At 40.3% G+C, this 17,329-nt stretch overlaps 1 protein-coding gene across 1 annotated transcript; it reads right to left on the bottom strand.

Moving 5' to 3' along the window:
• Positions 1–3,128: 3,128 nt before the first annotated feature.
• LOC116399240 (M1-specific T cell receptor beta chain-like) lies at positions 3,129–17,165 on the bottom strand. The gene is made up of 10 exons (XM_031876242.1): positions 17,096–17,165; positions 14,681–14,748; positions 11,626–11,886; positions 11,032–11,047; positions 10,440–10,560; positions 6,554–6,717; positions 4,565–4,912; positions 4,456–4,479; positions 4,260–4,366; positions 3,129–3,374 (listed from the first exon to the last, which is right to left on the bottom strand). Exons 1-10 carry the CDS (start codon positions 17,163–17,165, stop codon positions 3,348–3,350), a joined length of 1,206 nt encoding a protein of 401 aa, XP_031732102.1. The 3' UTR covers positions 3,129–3,347.
• Between the last annotated feature and the right edge of the window lie 164 nt (positions 17,166–17,329).

Here is a 17,329-nt window from a genome sequence, read left to right as displayed (position 1 = left end):
TAGTAGTCCTCTGTGGATTTACCTGTTAGTATAGTATAGTAGTCCTCTGTGGATTTACCTGGCAATGGCAGCTGTGTTGATGGCACGGACAATAACTTCATATTTTTAGGTTAACAAAAATGTACCGGAATTCATGAATATGTAGGATATTTGTAGAGACATTCATGTAATGTTATGTCGCAATACTATTTTCTGGAAGCTATTTGTCTAGCCATCATTGCAACTAGCTGATCTGACCAGCTGGAAGGTGGCGGGTGGACCTCTGATGGTTGACCAGCCCGGTCAAGTAGCTTTCTAGCTAATGAAGTGCTGCCAGGTTGGTTAAAAAATAGCATTATTATCCAGAAAAGGAAAAAGGAACTTCACACTTTTGTCAATCCACACAAGCAAATTTTTACCAATATATTCTTTCCTAAAGCCGCCCAATAGGGTGGACAATTGCCCAATCTGGCAGCATTTCTTGGATGTAAAATCTTATGCCCCGTATCTAGTCATTTTCAACGTGCGGTGTCAACCAATCAGTGGTCAAAAGGGGGCTCTTCCATTAGTCATCGCACATTCCTGTAATACTCTGTGATTCATGTGCCCTTACTGGACCACACGCCACTGGTTTTTCACCAACTTAATATTCACCAAAAATATCTGGCTCCAATTCAATAATATATCAGAGAAATATTGATTAATACTTCGTTAATATTTGGCTTTTAAAGCACCCTGATGTTTTTGGTTTCTTATATTCAGTTACTGTGTTGATGTTGCAGATGTGCATATGTTATTCAAATCATTAGGTTCAATAAAAATCTAATTTTTTCAGTGTTGAGCTGTGCACTGGCTGATGGGAATAAAAGTCAGTGGTGCAACAGCCCTCTACATCCAGTAGATGGAGACACCTAATTGATGATGTCCGCAGTGTACACCCTGTGTGCTGCATGCAAGCTGCAACATAATGTCATAATGAATTAATACATGTCACCTCTCAGGGCTTGGTGCCTTGCCCCCCCCCTTCCAACCTCACCTTAAATGCACACAGCGTTGCATATCCAAAAGTAGGACTTTCAACATATTGTAGTGTTGCACTGCTTCTGTTTGGGTTGGATCATAACCATTTAAGCTATGTTCAGAAATATTTATCAATACAAACTCCAGCTGCAAAGGAAGAGTCTCGTCACATGGATCGCTCCGGGTTAGCATGCTTGCTAGAAACGGACGACAGAACGTTTGTGCGGATGCTATTACAAAACTTTTCTCTTCCAAAATTTGACTTCGCATCTCATGTTTGTGATAATTAATTGCAGAGTTCATATAGTTTAGTTTTAGAGTGATGTAAATGAATAACCCCCAAAAAGCCTAATCATTTTTCAAAACTTAATCGGGATAAATGTCCATATATGGTAAAGGTGGTTTTGCTAACAACTTAGAAAAAATGTCTGATAAATATTGGCACGCTATTGTAAATCTGTTAAGGTTATTCTACATCAGCTTTGTAAATGATTGAACGTAAACACAGTCAATAATCTGGGTTATACTGATAACATTGATTCAATGAAGGTATATTTGACAAGCCTCAGTCCAATCACAGAGTCAGCGGCGGGTTATGGAAAAAAACAATTTCTATTTTATTTTATTAATTCGTCCTTGAAGAGGAACGCCACCAACATGAAGAGTTATAATATGTTATTTCTGTGACGGAGGAAAGTTCAGTCAATATTTGTGAACATGAGCTGCTCTCTCTCAAAGCCAGAAACCAGAGAAGGGAAGTCTCAAACTTGTGAACAGGTGAAAACTCTCGAGCTGCTCCATTGAAATTTGTGAAAGTTTGTTTTCTTTGTTATTCTGTCGTAGTGTTCTCAGTTCTGGAACAGAAAATGTTCCCAGACACTCACAGTCAATCACAAATTTGAGCTTTAATAATATAGTTTTTTGATTTGGGACAGAGTTGTTCATGTTTACTAATATTTTTGAACTGCCTTAGACCATAATTGCAAGTCAACATTTTGAAAAATGGGCCTATAGTTCCCCTTTCGATTTGTTTCATCTTTATGTTCTAAAAAATTATGAATTGATTTTTCTTGTTCGTGCCCAAAGGAAATAAGAAAAGCAAAAACAAATAGTGTTATGGGCTCATCTACATCCATATCTGTCCAAAATGTTAGAACTTCATAATTTTATCTCATGAGACATTTGTGTGAAATTCTCATAATTAGCATATGAAGTCTTAAGTTATGGCCCAAAACGTGTTTTGATGAGGTAAATCGAATCAGTTGAGTGCCGAATTTGCTAAAAACAAACGTTCTCAGACACACTATTATTGATCGCCGCCTTTAGCCCGCCTTATGATGTGAATTGGCTTTGGTAGCTTTTGCGACTGCAGCAGCAGATCACACTCAACAGCTGCTGGGTCAACCTGTAGCTTCAGTTGACACAGAAACAGCTGTTCGTTGCAGAGTTGTGCAGTGAGTGAGTGAGCAAACGTTTGCAAAGGTTGTGGTGAGGTGGAGGACTGCACCTCCTTCGTTTCTCAGCACAGCGATGCGAACCACATCCTCTCCTCTGCTGCTCCGCGGGCTCTCATGTTCCTGGTCGACAACAGGCCTCCCGCCTTCTTCTTCTGCACATGAGATGAGGACGCTGGTTTCCTGTTGTGACATTGGCTGTGGTCGACTCACATGCGAACATTCACTTCTTCACTTAAAAGGAGTAAGTTTAGCCTTCAACTAAAAGGAGTAATTGAAATAATGGAAAGAGACTTAAATCCACTGAAGTTCATATTATTACTAAAGATGTTGAAATAAATTCACAAAGGTATTTCACTTAATGCTGCTTTTTAAATGCCATCATAGAGGCTTTAATCAACTTCCTACCAAATGACCCAGTTTGTATGAATGTATGAAACCCGTGTCAAGGTTGAGTTCTCAGAAAATAACAGATAAGCGAGCTGTTAAAAATACTCTGCCATGCCATGTCAGCTCAGATATGTAGGCAGTGCGTTGTTGTCTTCATGAATTTATGGAAACTGACATAACTTGCATGTTGACTGCTGATCTGACAGGTGGGACGATTAGTGTACGTTGTGCTGGTGCTAACTTTTGGTTTCACTTCCTAGAAATAATGATGCCATGTGCTGTATCTCCTCTTGAAAAACCTTTATTGGGAATAGAATTCAGCTTAAAGCAGTTCTCAGGCACTTACACAAACAGACAGCATTGTTAAGTAGAATACCAAATGCTTTTAAAATGCTCTGATTTGTGCAGAACTGATGGTGCATCGAGAGTAAAAGAAACAACAAAAACTTCAAAATATGTCTTCACTGAAATGAGGAGAATCTGCTGGTTTGTGCAGCTCAGCTCTCAGTCGTCCTGTTTTCCAGAGGAAACCTGTGCAGCAGACAGAGAACACATTTTAAGAGGTTTACATAAAAAATACATAATACTATAATAATTCATAAACACATTCGTAAACACATACACCTAGTTCGCTTAAACCCCTTTCAGACATGCACCTTGTTAGGTAAATATGATATTGCATGAGACCTCGAGTCACTTTTACATAAACGTGGGGAACATTTCTGTTACACTTCCATTACGGCACAAGTCTGAATTGAATGTCATCAGCAAAGAGAAAGGAATTTAATGCCGGTCTGGTTCTTAAAAGCAATCTAATTAATTGACCACTTGCTTATTAACAAATCATCTCTTTTGCACAAAGAAATGTTGAATAAACTACAAAACACCATGAATGGGCTTCCCCCCAGTCAGACCAGCACCGCCTCGCTACATTTTTCACTTTCATCCCTTTCAACTGCATGACATTATAAATATCCAGCATAACAAATTTGTCCCCAAAATGATATCGTGATGGGAGATTTAAGTGTAGCCTGAATTATTTTCATAAGTAACACGTGGGAGCAAAGAAACCGCTACATTTATGCCTCAAAAGCTGGTCGTCATGGTGGATGGCGGGCGCACAAAGGACAGGACATTAACAACGGAGACCAGGGTTCACATCTGTCCTGAGTGTCCTGAAGCCTTAGCTGACATTTATACTATGGACCACTTTCATCTGACAAATAGGCATCACTTTAACAGCAGTGTTCAATGTCTGATATGGGATTTAATGCACCGTCTGGCCGTGAGCACTTTTAATGCACCGTCTGGCCATGAGCACTTTAATTTGAAATTCACAGAGCCATTTCTTATGGTGAGTACATTACTTCCACTGGGATTTCTTTGGTACATCACAGTGACTCGAGTTGGACGCACCTGAAGCCCCCACACCATGAACCCCACAAAGACTCCAAAGATGCCGCTCTTGACTATCAGAACAACGTAGGACAGCTTGGCAGTGTGGGTGATCCTCAAATACTTCTCTGCAAAATAATGCATCATTTTAGCGAATGGCACGTCTTGTTGTTTTTGATACTTTAAACCGTGTAGGTCCAAACTAAATTATATTTACCTCTTATCGCTGCAGCTCCTGGTCCTGACAAGAAAAAAAGAAAAGAAATATAGTTGGGTTTTTTTCAGTGCAATTATTAAAAAGATACATATTATTCTGAGTTGCATACCGCTGACGCCTTCGACCCAATTTGAACGGTGCACGGTCTCGTTCCCGTTGAAGAAGCTGACGGTGCAGGTGAACTCCTTGCCCGTTGTAAACCACTCACTGAGCGGGACCCTCAGCCTGCTGGTGAGGCTGTAATGTTCCCCTCCCCACAGGGGCACGTTGTCAGTCGACACGCCGTCCGTGACGTTCACCCCGTCGACCTGCCAAAACACGCTCACGTGGTCCGGGTAGAAACGAGAGGCCACGCACACCAAGGTCTTCTTCTTTCTCTTGTCTTTGTTGTTCTGACACTCGTTCGGCGAAGGCAGAAGCACTTTCACCGCTGGCGGGGTGACGGCACGGTTTGGATCTGCGGAAACAAAAAGAGAATGGTTCCACATTTTGGGAAATACACTTACTCTCTTTCTTGTCAGGAGTTGACAAGATTGAGGAAATTGATACCGCTCTGATGTCAGTACAATAAATACGTAGCTAGAGCCAGCAGCCGGTTAGCATTAGCTTAGCATAAAGACTGGAAACTGGAGCAAATAGCGAGCCGCAATCTTTATAAAGTTATGCATACCTACCCAACAGCACATTTAAAATTCACAAATTAACATGTTGTATCTCATTTGTTTAAGACATATCTTGTAAAAATCGAACAATCGATTAATGATATGTTAACAAGTGAGCTTTAGAGGTCCTGGTAGATGTATTTTGTTAACTTCAGACAGAGCCAAGCTAGCTAAAGAAGCTAGTTTGCCCCTGATTCCAGTCCGTTGCTGCTGATTTACCCTACAGACATAAGAGTGGCATCATCTCTCTAACTTTTGGCAAGTAAGCAAATAAGTAAATCGTTTTTAAAGCTACCTATCAACTTTCTGGATATACTTTGACCCTTTAATACCAGAATTATACATGGACAGTGAGGAGGATGTAGCAGGATTTTCGCAGGTCTTACACGTTACATTAATCACATTTAGAGCCCTTATCATTCTATTTCGTTAGTCTTTTATTGTCTTACAAAGAACTGTTGGCCTGGTCCCCTTTCCGAGATAAGTAGTTTAAGTGGAGCGCAACACAAAATCGGCATCTAATTCATCTCATTTTACTCCATGTATGCCATTCATTTTTTTCTCCTTGGTTTTGTTTCAGTTACTTTGTGTTTGCTTTATTTAACTTTTTCCTCATTTGACTAAAAAAGAAAAAGAAAGGGACATCCTCTAAATTTCAAATTCACAACTTTGGGTTTTACAATGTCCGGGGTCCATCAAACTACAAAGTTTATTTATTTTGCTTAGACATTCAAATTATAATATTGCCTGTTAATGTTATTTTCCTACCTCAATTTGGTGCCTCTACCAGAGTATGCAGGGTTGCAGCTGGTCACCTTGACACACAACTAAAAACCGTTCACATTGTCCAACAGCTGTCTTCGATTGACTGATAAATAGGTTAGTCCATAAAATGTCAGAAAATGCTGAAAAGTGTCTGGAAATGTCCCCAAAATCCAGGCTCAAATTTCAACATAATAGAACAATATTTGAAGAATTAGTTTGATCTTAGAGTACAAGGTGAAAACACTTCAAACGAACCTTGTAGATAAACCAGCTAACTTTGAATTATACATTATGAAATATTACATAATCTGTTTTTTGAATTCTATATAATTTTACTTCTTTTTTAAATTTTTTACTTTACTTAAGAGAGTAAATTTAGTCTCAGTCCCAAAGTAAACATCTCTGACAGTACCAGAGCTGATAAGAACTCACATTGAGAGCATTCATTTGGGCAAAGAGCCAATTCTTTTTATTCCTGCATCAGTTTGCTGAAGAGCAGGTTAGGACGAAACAAAACTTAACTTACTGCTTACTGCCATAACTGCTTTTATCGTTTAGAGGGAGAATACTACACCAAATAAAATCACCGAAAAGCTACATATTGCCCATTCTCTCATATAAACAAGCTGTAAAAGACGCACCATTTGATTCGTTGATGCTGATTTTCTTACCTAAGACGGTCAGTTTAGTTCCAGCTCCAAAGCGAGCGGCGGCGAATGAACACAGAGCTCTCCGACTGTGACAAAAAGGTATCTTACTGCTTTTGTCTCTGTGTTCCTTTTTGCAATTTGGCCGGTGAACCTCCTGTGTCATTCTCCACCAAAATTGTCTCATGCTTCATGTCTCACATGTTTTTGCGATTCGCTTTGTATTCTGAGAATCTTAAGATGTTTCCTTTGACCCAAAGTAAAAAATCTAACTGAAACATTTTGCTAAAATGGTCATCTTGATTTTTTCGACAGGAACAGTGTCAGTCAAATTATTCCCAAGTCAGGTAAATTCATTTGGTCGGACAGTTTTTCTTTCATTTTCAAACAAGGACATTTTTTTTCGTTTTCTCACCAACTTACCTAGAACAGTGAGTTTAGCTCCTTATCCAGATAAACCTTTAGTGCCACTTTCACTGCATCCTCCATCAAAAAGTAACAAAACTGCCCATAACAGCCTAACAATACATGACATGACTGTACTTTCAGCATAGAAATGAGAAATGAGCTTTACAACATCTCAGTTTGCTGTTTTTATGTGGCGAAAACCCAAATTCTGTGTATTGTTTTTTAAAATTGAATTCCAAAAAAGTTTCCTCGCTGAACTTTAGTTTTTGACAATGTCAAAATAGAATAGAAAAGAAAATTGAGGGTCCGAAATAACTTGCAGCGCTCCACACTGTGCATATTAAAGGGAGAAGGTTTTGGTACAGCTGCTGTATTGGATTGTATCACCGTGCCCCCTGTCCCACAGTGAAAAAGCATTACTCCAAAACCTGACTTCCCTCTGCTTGCTTTCGTCTTTCTTTCCCCCACTCAGCCTCTCCGTATCTCAGCCTCCATCTTCCTGCGTTTGCCTGTGAGAGCAGCTGTGCAGGTCGGCCCCTCTGAATAGCCCAGGCTATTTCTGAGACGGCTAAGAAAAGAAACCATCAGGAAAAGAAGACTTTGTGTTTCCATGCAGTAGCTGCACAGAGGAAGTGACGTCTTTACTGATCACACCTCTTTATCCAACCCAGTTTTAACTGATATCATTTTCTTTATTGACCAGAAGCAGCTTAAGCATGATTGTCAAATTGTTTATTGTGGCTACGTTGGTCTGTCAAATATGAAGTCCAACAATTTAGTAGAAGATCATTGGTGATTTCCATAAGTCCTTCACCTTTCTTCTAATGCCAACCTTAACCTGCACTGGTTATCCCCCCCCCACCTGTTTTGCTGCAGTCCTGCTGTGCTGTAATTGGCTTGTATTCATTACTTCTGATTGGATGCTAACTGTGGTTGCGGCAAGTTCCACCCTACTGTGCTGTGAGTGTAGATATCACTGGGACGAGCTACTGGAGTGGAGATTTCTGGCTCAGAGACAAAGACCAAAACAATGTGAGAATATGGCCTTTAAAGATTCCGAAGACACTACAGATGAATACAGGGTAAAACAAGTTGAATTGATAGTTAGATACCAGCATTGAACTTACAATGTATAATAATGGGTTCCTCTAACTAACAAACAACTGGGTAACAAATAGCTTTATTGATGTTAATAAACCTTTTTCTAATGCCAATTATATGTTTATATACTTAAAGATATGATTCAGCAGACCTAAATTACAGTTTTTAATCCAGAAAATGTCAGAAAATGTTGAAAAACATAATTTCCCAAAATGCAAAGTGACAATGAGTCCAAAACCCCAAAATAGGCAATTTTTGTGTTAATTAAGCTGATATTAACCACAGAAAAACAGCAAGTCCTTGCATTTAAGAAAGTAGAACCAACACACCAACCCTAACCCTTTTGAATGACAGGTGCTGACCTGTGCATTACCTTGCACTATTAAAAATGCCAGTCAGAGAGCTTGGTGAGGGCAGTTGTAAAGAATCCCTATCCCAAAACGTCTTACTGCTGGAGCACCCCTGGATCCTATTTCCTTAACTTACAGGTTACACACACCCCAACCATTCATCTTGAATGGCTAACCCTGACCATCTTTGTCTCCACTATACCTTCGATTCTACCCCTTTGACAAAGTGGTTCATTCTAGACTTTTTGATCCTCGATGAGTCTGTCCTAACCCCAAACCTATCAGCTTGGATGCCTAAATCCAGTCAGATTCACCTTGTACAACCTAAAAAATGTTATAGTGCAACTACACCCCGAGGTCCGATACAAAGTCTACCACTGCATAATTGTGGGCAAAAAAGTATGACAAATATGACAGCTACAATAGCTTGGAAAAGTAGTGACATGGCATGGGGCAGTGAATATACTGTTTGTTTGAACAAAAATGAGACAAGAATTACGCCGCTGGGAAAATAACTCGCTGGCCAGCTTCAAGACGGACCATCGCGGCTGTAGTAACTCAAATTAAGCCAACCGATATTATATATTATATGTTATATTATCTTTATACCTGAAAAAATTGAAATGTTAAGAGCCGATCACACCAAGACGCGTCGCTAGAAACACGTCGCCCGCAAAACCATTGTTTTCCTACGGTACGCCGAGCGCTTCTCACTTGCGCCATGTTTTTCAGATGTTTTTTAGACATGCATATAAATTCAACTTTTCAGCTTTTTTTGCACACCTGTTGCGACACGTCTTGGTGTGATCGGCCCCTAATTGTGCAGTTACTCTTTAATAAAAAGTAGGAGAGTGGTACCAAATCAAATAAATAAATATCAAAGAAAGGCAAAAGTCCAAACTATAATATTAAGGACAATGTGGCTTTCTGAAAACTTTTAATCCATATGATGATGGGTATAATGAGATTAGGGTCATGTTGAATATCTTGAACCAGCCAAAACAAACTGTTGTGAAGTTTGCAGATGACAGTACCGTCATCGGTCGTATTACAAACATAGATGAGAGTCCATAAAGAGAGGAAGTAAACAATTTTGCAGAGTGGCGCTCAGAGAACAATCTACTGCTCAACATCAGTAAAACCAAGGAGCTGATTGTTGGTCTTAGAAAAAAAGGAGGCGAAGACACACACACACCTCTGTCTGCATCAATGGAGCTGAGGTGGAGCAAGTGAACAGTTTTGAGTTCTTGGGAACCAGCATCACAAAACCTGACATGGTCATCTCAAATCTCCATCCTGGAGAAGAAAGCGCATAGACGGCTGTATTTCTAAAGGAAACCTCAGAAGTAAAAATTCCTGTGCCAAGTTTTTGTCAACTTTTACAGAGGAGCAATAGAAAGCATTGCAAACTGGCATGGGATGTGCACGGCACAGGACAGGAGAGCTCTACAGTGGGGGATTAAAACCGGCCAGAACATCATTGGCGCCCATCTACTGATAATCAGTGATATTGGTGACAAGAGGTGCCTACGAAAAGCTCGAAGGATATTAAAAGTCAATACCCACCCATCCACAGCCTGTCCACTCTGCTACCATCTAGCAAGAGATACATAAGTATTACGCTGCCGAACCACCAGACTACAGCTTCTGTCCTCATTTCTTCATGATCAGAAGATTAACCGACTGTCTGCTGGAGAAGGATGAAAACTCCCCGCCATGTCTGTCCACCATTACCTCTTCATCTCCTCCCATCGTTTAGCTGACTCCTCTGTGCATCTGTTCATGTGGTTTGCAGCAGGTGTACAGGTGACATGTGGGTTTTTGTACGGGAATTTGGGGCTTTTCTACCATCGTGCGTCTGTAATGCTGCACAAAAGTAATGCCCACTGTCTTGGGGACGCCTCAGTTTGAGCAAATGAAGGAATGCCTCCTTCTCGCCATTTCCACTAATGTTAAAACTACCCTGGAAGGGTTTTTCGACAATTTGAACAATTGTGGAAGTTATAAAACCAACTAGCTTTAGAGAAGAGTCTCCCTGTGGGCGGTGATACCACAGAATGGTGTAATAGTCGTTGATGCTGTGTTTGCAGGACAGTTTGACTTTATCTTTTGTCTCCCCCAGCAGATCGGCTGGAGTCTGATGAACATCTTCACTTTTATTTGGAGATATTCCTGCAGGAAAGGAGCAAAAAATTATGAGTGTTAAAAAAAATGAAGCAATAAGATCAAACTTACAATGTTGAAGCAAAAATAAAGAACTTAATGTACCTTTGATCCAGAGTGAGATAATAATGGCAATCAAAGCGCTGTTCATGTTGAGAACTCTTCACTGTTTGTCAAGCGGGGAAATGGAAGTGATACGTTTCAAACGGCATCACATGAAGAAGAAGAGGAAAAGGTTTGACGTCAAAGGCAGATGTGGTATGCCAAGCATCACATTCACTTACTGCAAGTGTGGCGAGCAGAGGGGGTGTGGCTTAAAGTTTACGTAGCCCGAGAGTCCCCCTGAACTAAAATAGTGAACAATGTAAACATACTTCTCAAATATCAACATCTTGCTGTTGTCATTGTGCAGCCACGTCTCCAGAAAATGATGTTCTCATACAGCAAAACTGCATTGTGAATTACATTTTTGAGGGAAACCTGTGGAGATCTGGGTCTGGGTTGGGGTCAAGGTCATGGTCAGGATGCTGGTGGATGGTCAAAAAAGAGGAGACTGTTGTTTTGTGGTGTTATTTTGTTTTGTTTTGTAATTTTGTAATTAGGAATGCAGTTTAGTTGTATGGCAACGTAATTTAGTAAGAGACAGGGTTGCATAGTTAGCATGTAGCTCACTGCACCACTCTGCCTACTGTAAGTACAGGCTCACAGAGCATTACTGTTGACTATGTTACTTTGTTGCAAGGAACTACTCTGCCAATTGTCATTCAATCTTTTAATTTATCCTTTGATGATCCCACAAAAAACAAACATCAAAAACATGAATGCATTTTTATCAACGAAAGCTCCAGAACAGCTTCCGAGTGGACCTTAAGGTGAGATTGCTTTGTTTCCATTTGATTCTTGGGATACAATTTTTTGAAATTTGTTCTTGCAGGCATGAGAAACTTAACATAAACCACCATAACCACATTGTTAGGTCACATGTCACCCAGCCTCTCTGCAAGGAAGTAATAAAATCCCTCAATGTCATTTTGGTGCAGCTTGACAGGTATCTGCAACACTGTGTGAGCTGACAGCACAGAGATACACTCTGTTGTCTCCTGGTTGAGCATTTTTCACCGTGAAAGATCCGCTTTCAATCACCGTCTTGCTGGCCGAGTATTTGTCCTGGCTGAAGTTCCCAAAGTCAGGTTGCTTGTAAGGCACCGTGTGGACAATCAGCTTCATACTCTCCCCCGGTAGCTGCCGAAACCAGTACATGTGATGATAAGGACTCAGGGTGTGACTGCAGTCCATCTGAGCAGAGTGGTCCCTATCCACTAGTAAGCTTGGGGTCTATTGGACTCCACTCGTCCATGTTACACCTGGAATCAAACAAGGAAAAAAGGCTGAGATGTTAAAAAATGCATGTAAAATAATTATCTGCATATAAAGGATAGTAAACCATATGGGTTTTGAAGTATCACGCAGTTTAACAATCAACAAATAAAGCCCTCAAAGTAAAACTACCTGCAGTGCAGAGCAGAGAAACGGCGCAGATGACGAGAGGTGAGAGCATTTCGATCCACTCAACACAAAGACGTCTCTCACAGTGAGACAGTAGCTGATGGGATATGATCTCTCCTGTCACACTGGTAGGCATCATCAGACTGGTCAGCACTTTTCAGTTCACAGTTCTCAGGATGTAGTTACGATCAGTCTTTGGTGGACCCAAAAGCAGGCAAAGAGTAGAGTAAATGAAGGGTTTATTGTAGGGGCAATGACAATGGAAGGGCTGAGCTGATAAGGGTGAGGGCGAAAGCTCGCGTTATGGCACAATAACAATGGTGTATGAGAATACTTGATAACTTTTCATTGCAAAGGTCTTTAGACAAATTTGAAGTCAATGTGAAATTCCGTAGGAGTTTGTTTAAGTACAGCACTTGTAAAAGGCAAAAAATTGCCTAAAATTGCACATGTAATTCAAAATGGCCACCTTCCCGTTGGGTTTATGGTATACCTCCAAGAGGTTAATGATCCATGAGGTCTGTGCGATGAAGCACAACAGGACATCTTTTCGCTATCTGGTTTCGCTAAACTACTAACCCGCTAAAAGTCATACGACAGCGGCTATCAACTCGGTAAGTCAACCTAAAGCACGTTCACTTGAAAGGGGCGGTGCATATGTCCAATCACAAACATGGACGTGTGTGTGTAGGCCTACTGGCAGCAGAGCGGCATATTTTCTAAACAAAGTGCAAACTCTAATATTGCAGAAATACAAAAATAATTTACACACATAATCCAGGCTAAAAGCAACATAGTTGCAGCCACCAAATGCAGGAAGGACAAGCTGGCAGAAAATCGCGGAATGTGTGAATGTGCAAGTTACTGAGTTTGTAATATCATTGCCCATCTTAGGCACAGGTAGATGTGAGTATAATTACATCGGTGTATTCCGCTGAGCAAATTCTGGGAGCAAATAAAAATTACATAAAATAATAAAATTCAAAGCTGTAATTAAGCTTACTTTCATATCTTATAAGTACAACAAGTACAAGGCTTTAGTCACTTAGTCAGTCTTTGTAGTATGATGATATCATTATACAAGAGCTCTATGAATTAGCTTTGACATTGCTTAACATGAAATGAAGAAGACAGTAGGGGCCCTACTTAAACACTGATCTCCTGTTGCCAGTAGGTGGCGCTCTGGCGACAAGTTGGTATTGGCATGTAGTTGTTCTCATGTCTGGGCTCTAATGATGCAATAGCATGGCATAAAGATTCTTCGCCACACCAATTACGTTTCATTGCAAAAGTTTGTAGATTGTACTGACCAAATGTGAAGGTGAAAGGGTTAAATCTCTAGGCTTTCATACATGGGAACGTCACACAAAATTCGAAATAGCCGACTGTGAGCTGCCGGCTCAGGCGTTGGTAGAGAGCTGCTGAGACAAAATATCAGGTGAATATACAGTGAATATAGAATATATACTGTATATATATGAAATGAAACTGCAAAGTCTGGTGTATTTAAGTGCTACTAAAGTGGAGTCTGATAAAACCAACACATTTTGACATTTTCAAGACACTACAGGTGACTAGGATAAAAAACAAAACAACAACTAATAGATAACACCATGAAACGTCACCAGTTGACATGAAGACAATTTTTTGTCTTACAAGTTTTCTGAAATGTTTTGTTTAAATATGCAACTGAGGCATTATCTAAAGCTAACGTTTGGTGAATTCAGGATAAATCTAGAGCTACAAATGAACAAAGTGGTAAAATAAACTCCTAAATGTGTACTCAAGAGCAAATTTCAACAGCAGAACAATACAGGAGATTGAAGTTTAACTCAGAGTTTAAAAAGTGATCAAAAGCAACCAAGATGTTTGAACTGCATGCTTTTTCGACACGTTTGTCAGATGATCAACACCTGTTTCTGTAGATCCTTTACTATTCATTGGCCTTGTGAACTGAAAAACCTTTCTCAAATCAAATCATATCAGCTATTAAGACACACAATTTTTCTTCTTCAACTTTTTTTTTCATGTCATTTCCATACCAGTCCTGTTTTTGAGTAGGGCTACATTTTTTCAGATCTGTGGCAGTTCAAGAAGCTGACACACACAAGCAACCCTCCGATGAGAATCTATATCTCTCATAAAAAAAAGTAATTTAACAGCCAAAAAGTTTTGCTGGTGTTCGAACACACCTTCTATGAACGGTAATGCCATTTTCCACCACCACTGCGGTTGCAACAGCTATCTGGAGAGGAGCGTATGGAGAACCAGAGTAGGTATACTGTGGAGTTGATGGAAGGCCGCTGGTGTAGACCGGACAGGTGAGGTGAATGAACCATAATCAGGAGGAAGTCGATTTTGCTGTCGATTGCATTATAAAGTACCAACCACAGAAACAGGTGCTGAAAGGCAGTTAATGCCTTCAACAAAACCACCGATGATAAAGGACTGTGTTCAGCTGCAGAATGTCAAACTGAAAACAAGTTTTATCCCTATACTCTCAAACTACTTTTATATATTTGTATTGTCAATTTGCAATACTTGGTTATAAGGTTGGGTTTAACGTACTAACCAAAATGATCCAGTACAAAGTAGTATCAAAACGCCTCCAGTCAGACAATACCTGCGTTCGAAACACCCAGAGGGTCTTTGGGATACAGGTGCACAGCTTGGCATTTGTCTCCGGATATTCTGCAGGAAACAGGCAGTAGGAACTCATTTTATAAAAGGAGAAACAACATGCATTAAGATCACAAGGCTAAAATGTAGTAAACTAATAGACAACAGTTTGATTGTGTTTGATGGTGCAACACAAGATCATTTGTTGAGTTTTAACACCACCTGCAGGAAAGATCTTAAAATCAAGATATGAATCCTAATACGCAGTGTGATACCAAAGCAACCAAGGTAACTCCTGCTGATTGCAGGCTGTCACGTGACAAACTAGCTGTGAACTCAGGGCAGAAGATAGAAAAACAAAAGAAATAGGAAAGGCAGCACAGAAGTATGTGAACAGAATCAAAAGAATTCATGCCATTACCTGAAACCAGGACAGTCTTATCCTCATCTGATCCTCATATTCCACCTCTACTACTGGGTCCATACAATACAAATATACAGTTATTGGTTCTAAAAGTAAAAAAAAGCCAACTACTAACTGACAGCAGGGCAAGAATATACACAATTCAAAAAAATTGGTGAAACTCTGAGAGCATGTCCCCTGATCAGAGCATTTCATGAGAATTTCAACAAATATAACAAAAATAAAATACAAAGATGCTCCTAAAATAAATTGCCTATCCTAGCTCTAATGGTGATTCATAAATGTGCTTCAGCTTATTTTTTCACGGCTCACACAGCACCGCTAACTTTATCAATCACGTAAACCCTCCAACACGGCACTTGTATCTAACGGACATCCAGCCAACTTTCAGTGCCTTTTATATCCATTTCCTTTTAATCAAACTGCAAACACAGCCTCCTCTTAATAATTCTAATATTTAGTTTTCCTGTGGGGGAATATTAAGGGGAGCTTCCAGTTTTGCTGCTTGCATCCAGTTATGGTCCCAGGTGGTGCAGGAGCATTATTTTTGCATGGAAGCGCACCCCGATGTACTTTGTGATTACTTTAGTATACACAAAACCCAAGTGACAGCAACGAAGGAGAAATATTTAATTGTTCTATATGTTACAGTATTAGTTGCGGCCTCATTGCACAGTTATCTGCCCAAACTGACATCTGACGTCATATTTGACATCGAAAAAAACAGTCTTTTGCACATGGCTATTTAGAATTACAAATGGTTGTTTCAGTTTCAGAGTTGTGGATTTGGCTTTATGTTGGTCAAAACAGGACGAGGCAGGCTTTATCAGTGATCATTTCCAGTGGCAGAGTACCACGAGAGGGACCATGTTGAGGCTTCTGATCATTGTGGCCTATTCTTCCTCTGTCTTTATTTACTGCACTGGCACACTGAGCACACACCGTGGGACCAACTGAGAGAAGAGGAGTCAAACGTTGAGCAAACGTATTTGGTTCTTCCTGTAGTGCTTCTCTCGTCTGTCAAACTTTATTCATGACAGTATACCGCTATAAACCTTTTACATTTCTGCAAAACCGCGGATATGATGGCGGCATTTGGTCAAAGAAAGTGCCGCAGTTCAACAAGAGACACACAGAACGTAGCATATATCGATCAGCCGTTTTTGAAAGTTACGTGGTATAATAACCGGTATAACAATTTAAAAGTCCACCATGTGTGGGTTGGGGGTTGTGGGGGATCGGTAAAAAAAAACACACAGGACCCGTGTGAAGCTAAAAGTTATCTCAGGTAGACATTACTCCACTATTTTTTTTTACATAGCAAATACTTGTTTTTCTTCTATATTAATGCACTGAATCCTGCATATTGCACCGTTACCCAAGTAGTTCCACATGGCATTGTGCGTGTCTCCAAGCTTGATATGAGGCTGATTTGAAATGTGTTTTTGATTCAGTGACATCACCATTCCAAAAATTGTTCTTGGTATGTAAAGCATCAGTTGACTCAAATGACAGAAAGTCATTTTGAGACATGCTAGTGGCATTGATCTATGGGAGGCAGTGTCTGATGGTTGGTCTCTCCCAGGAGATTGAAGCCTTTGACAGCTGGTCAAATTCTTCACTTATCTTGTGAAACATCTTCACACTTATCTCATGGATCGGCACGACATTTTGCACCACAAACTGTTTAATTGACCTCCAATATTTGGGGGATGACATTATTTTCAGTAACAGATTTGATCAAAACCTGTACGGATAAATCCAAAACTATCTTCATGACCAAACACTACTGGGGGTTAAGTGATAAAAAAACATTTTCTTTTCATGTAATTTGGGCAAACTGACCCACTAAACTAAAGTGCTTTAAAAACCTAAGTCCCTCTTTCTTTACATCTCCATCTCATCCTTTTTTAAAAATCTGCATTTACCTGGCCGCACCTCATCCACATCCCTCTGATGTTTACCCCCAGTGCAAAGTCAACTGCTGAGTCCCACCCGCCTGCAGAGGGGGCTTCCTCTCAGCAAACAGAGCCTCTTCTGTGTCTGAAACCGGAGAGGTCAGCATTCCTCTGCCCAGGCCTCAAATAAAGACCCGAATTCTATGCAGAAATAATCCAGATTCCTGCTGGGACTGCAACCTATCCTGTGGCAGCTGCCTCCCTCAAGGTGGACAATCAGTGTCTTTGTCAAGCCAAGCTGATGCCAAGAGGCTGAGCACCGGAGCAGGTC

Source organism: Anarrhichthys ocellatus, unplaced genomic scaffold (assembly GCF_004355925.1).
Source record: "Anarrhichthys ocellatus isolate YVR2014 unplaced genomic scaffold, GSC_Weel_1.0 scaffold106, whole genome shotgun sequence".
Classification (NCBI taxonomy): Eukaryota; Metazoa; Chordata; class Actinopteri; order Perciformes; family Anarhichadidae; genus Anarrhichthys; species Anarrhichthys ocellatus.
Note: the sequence above shows the minus strand (reverse complement) of the source record. Positions and strands in the feature narration are given on the sequence as shown.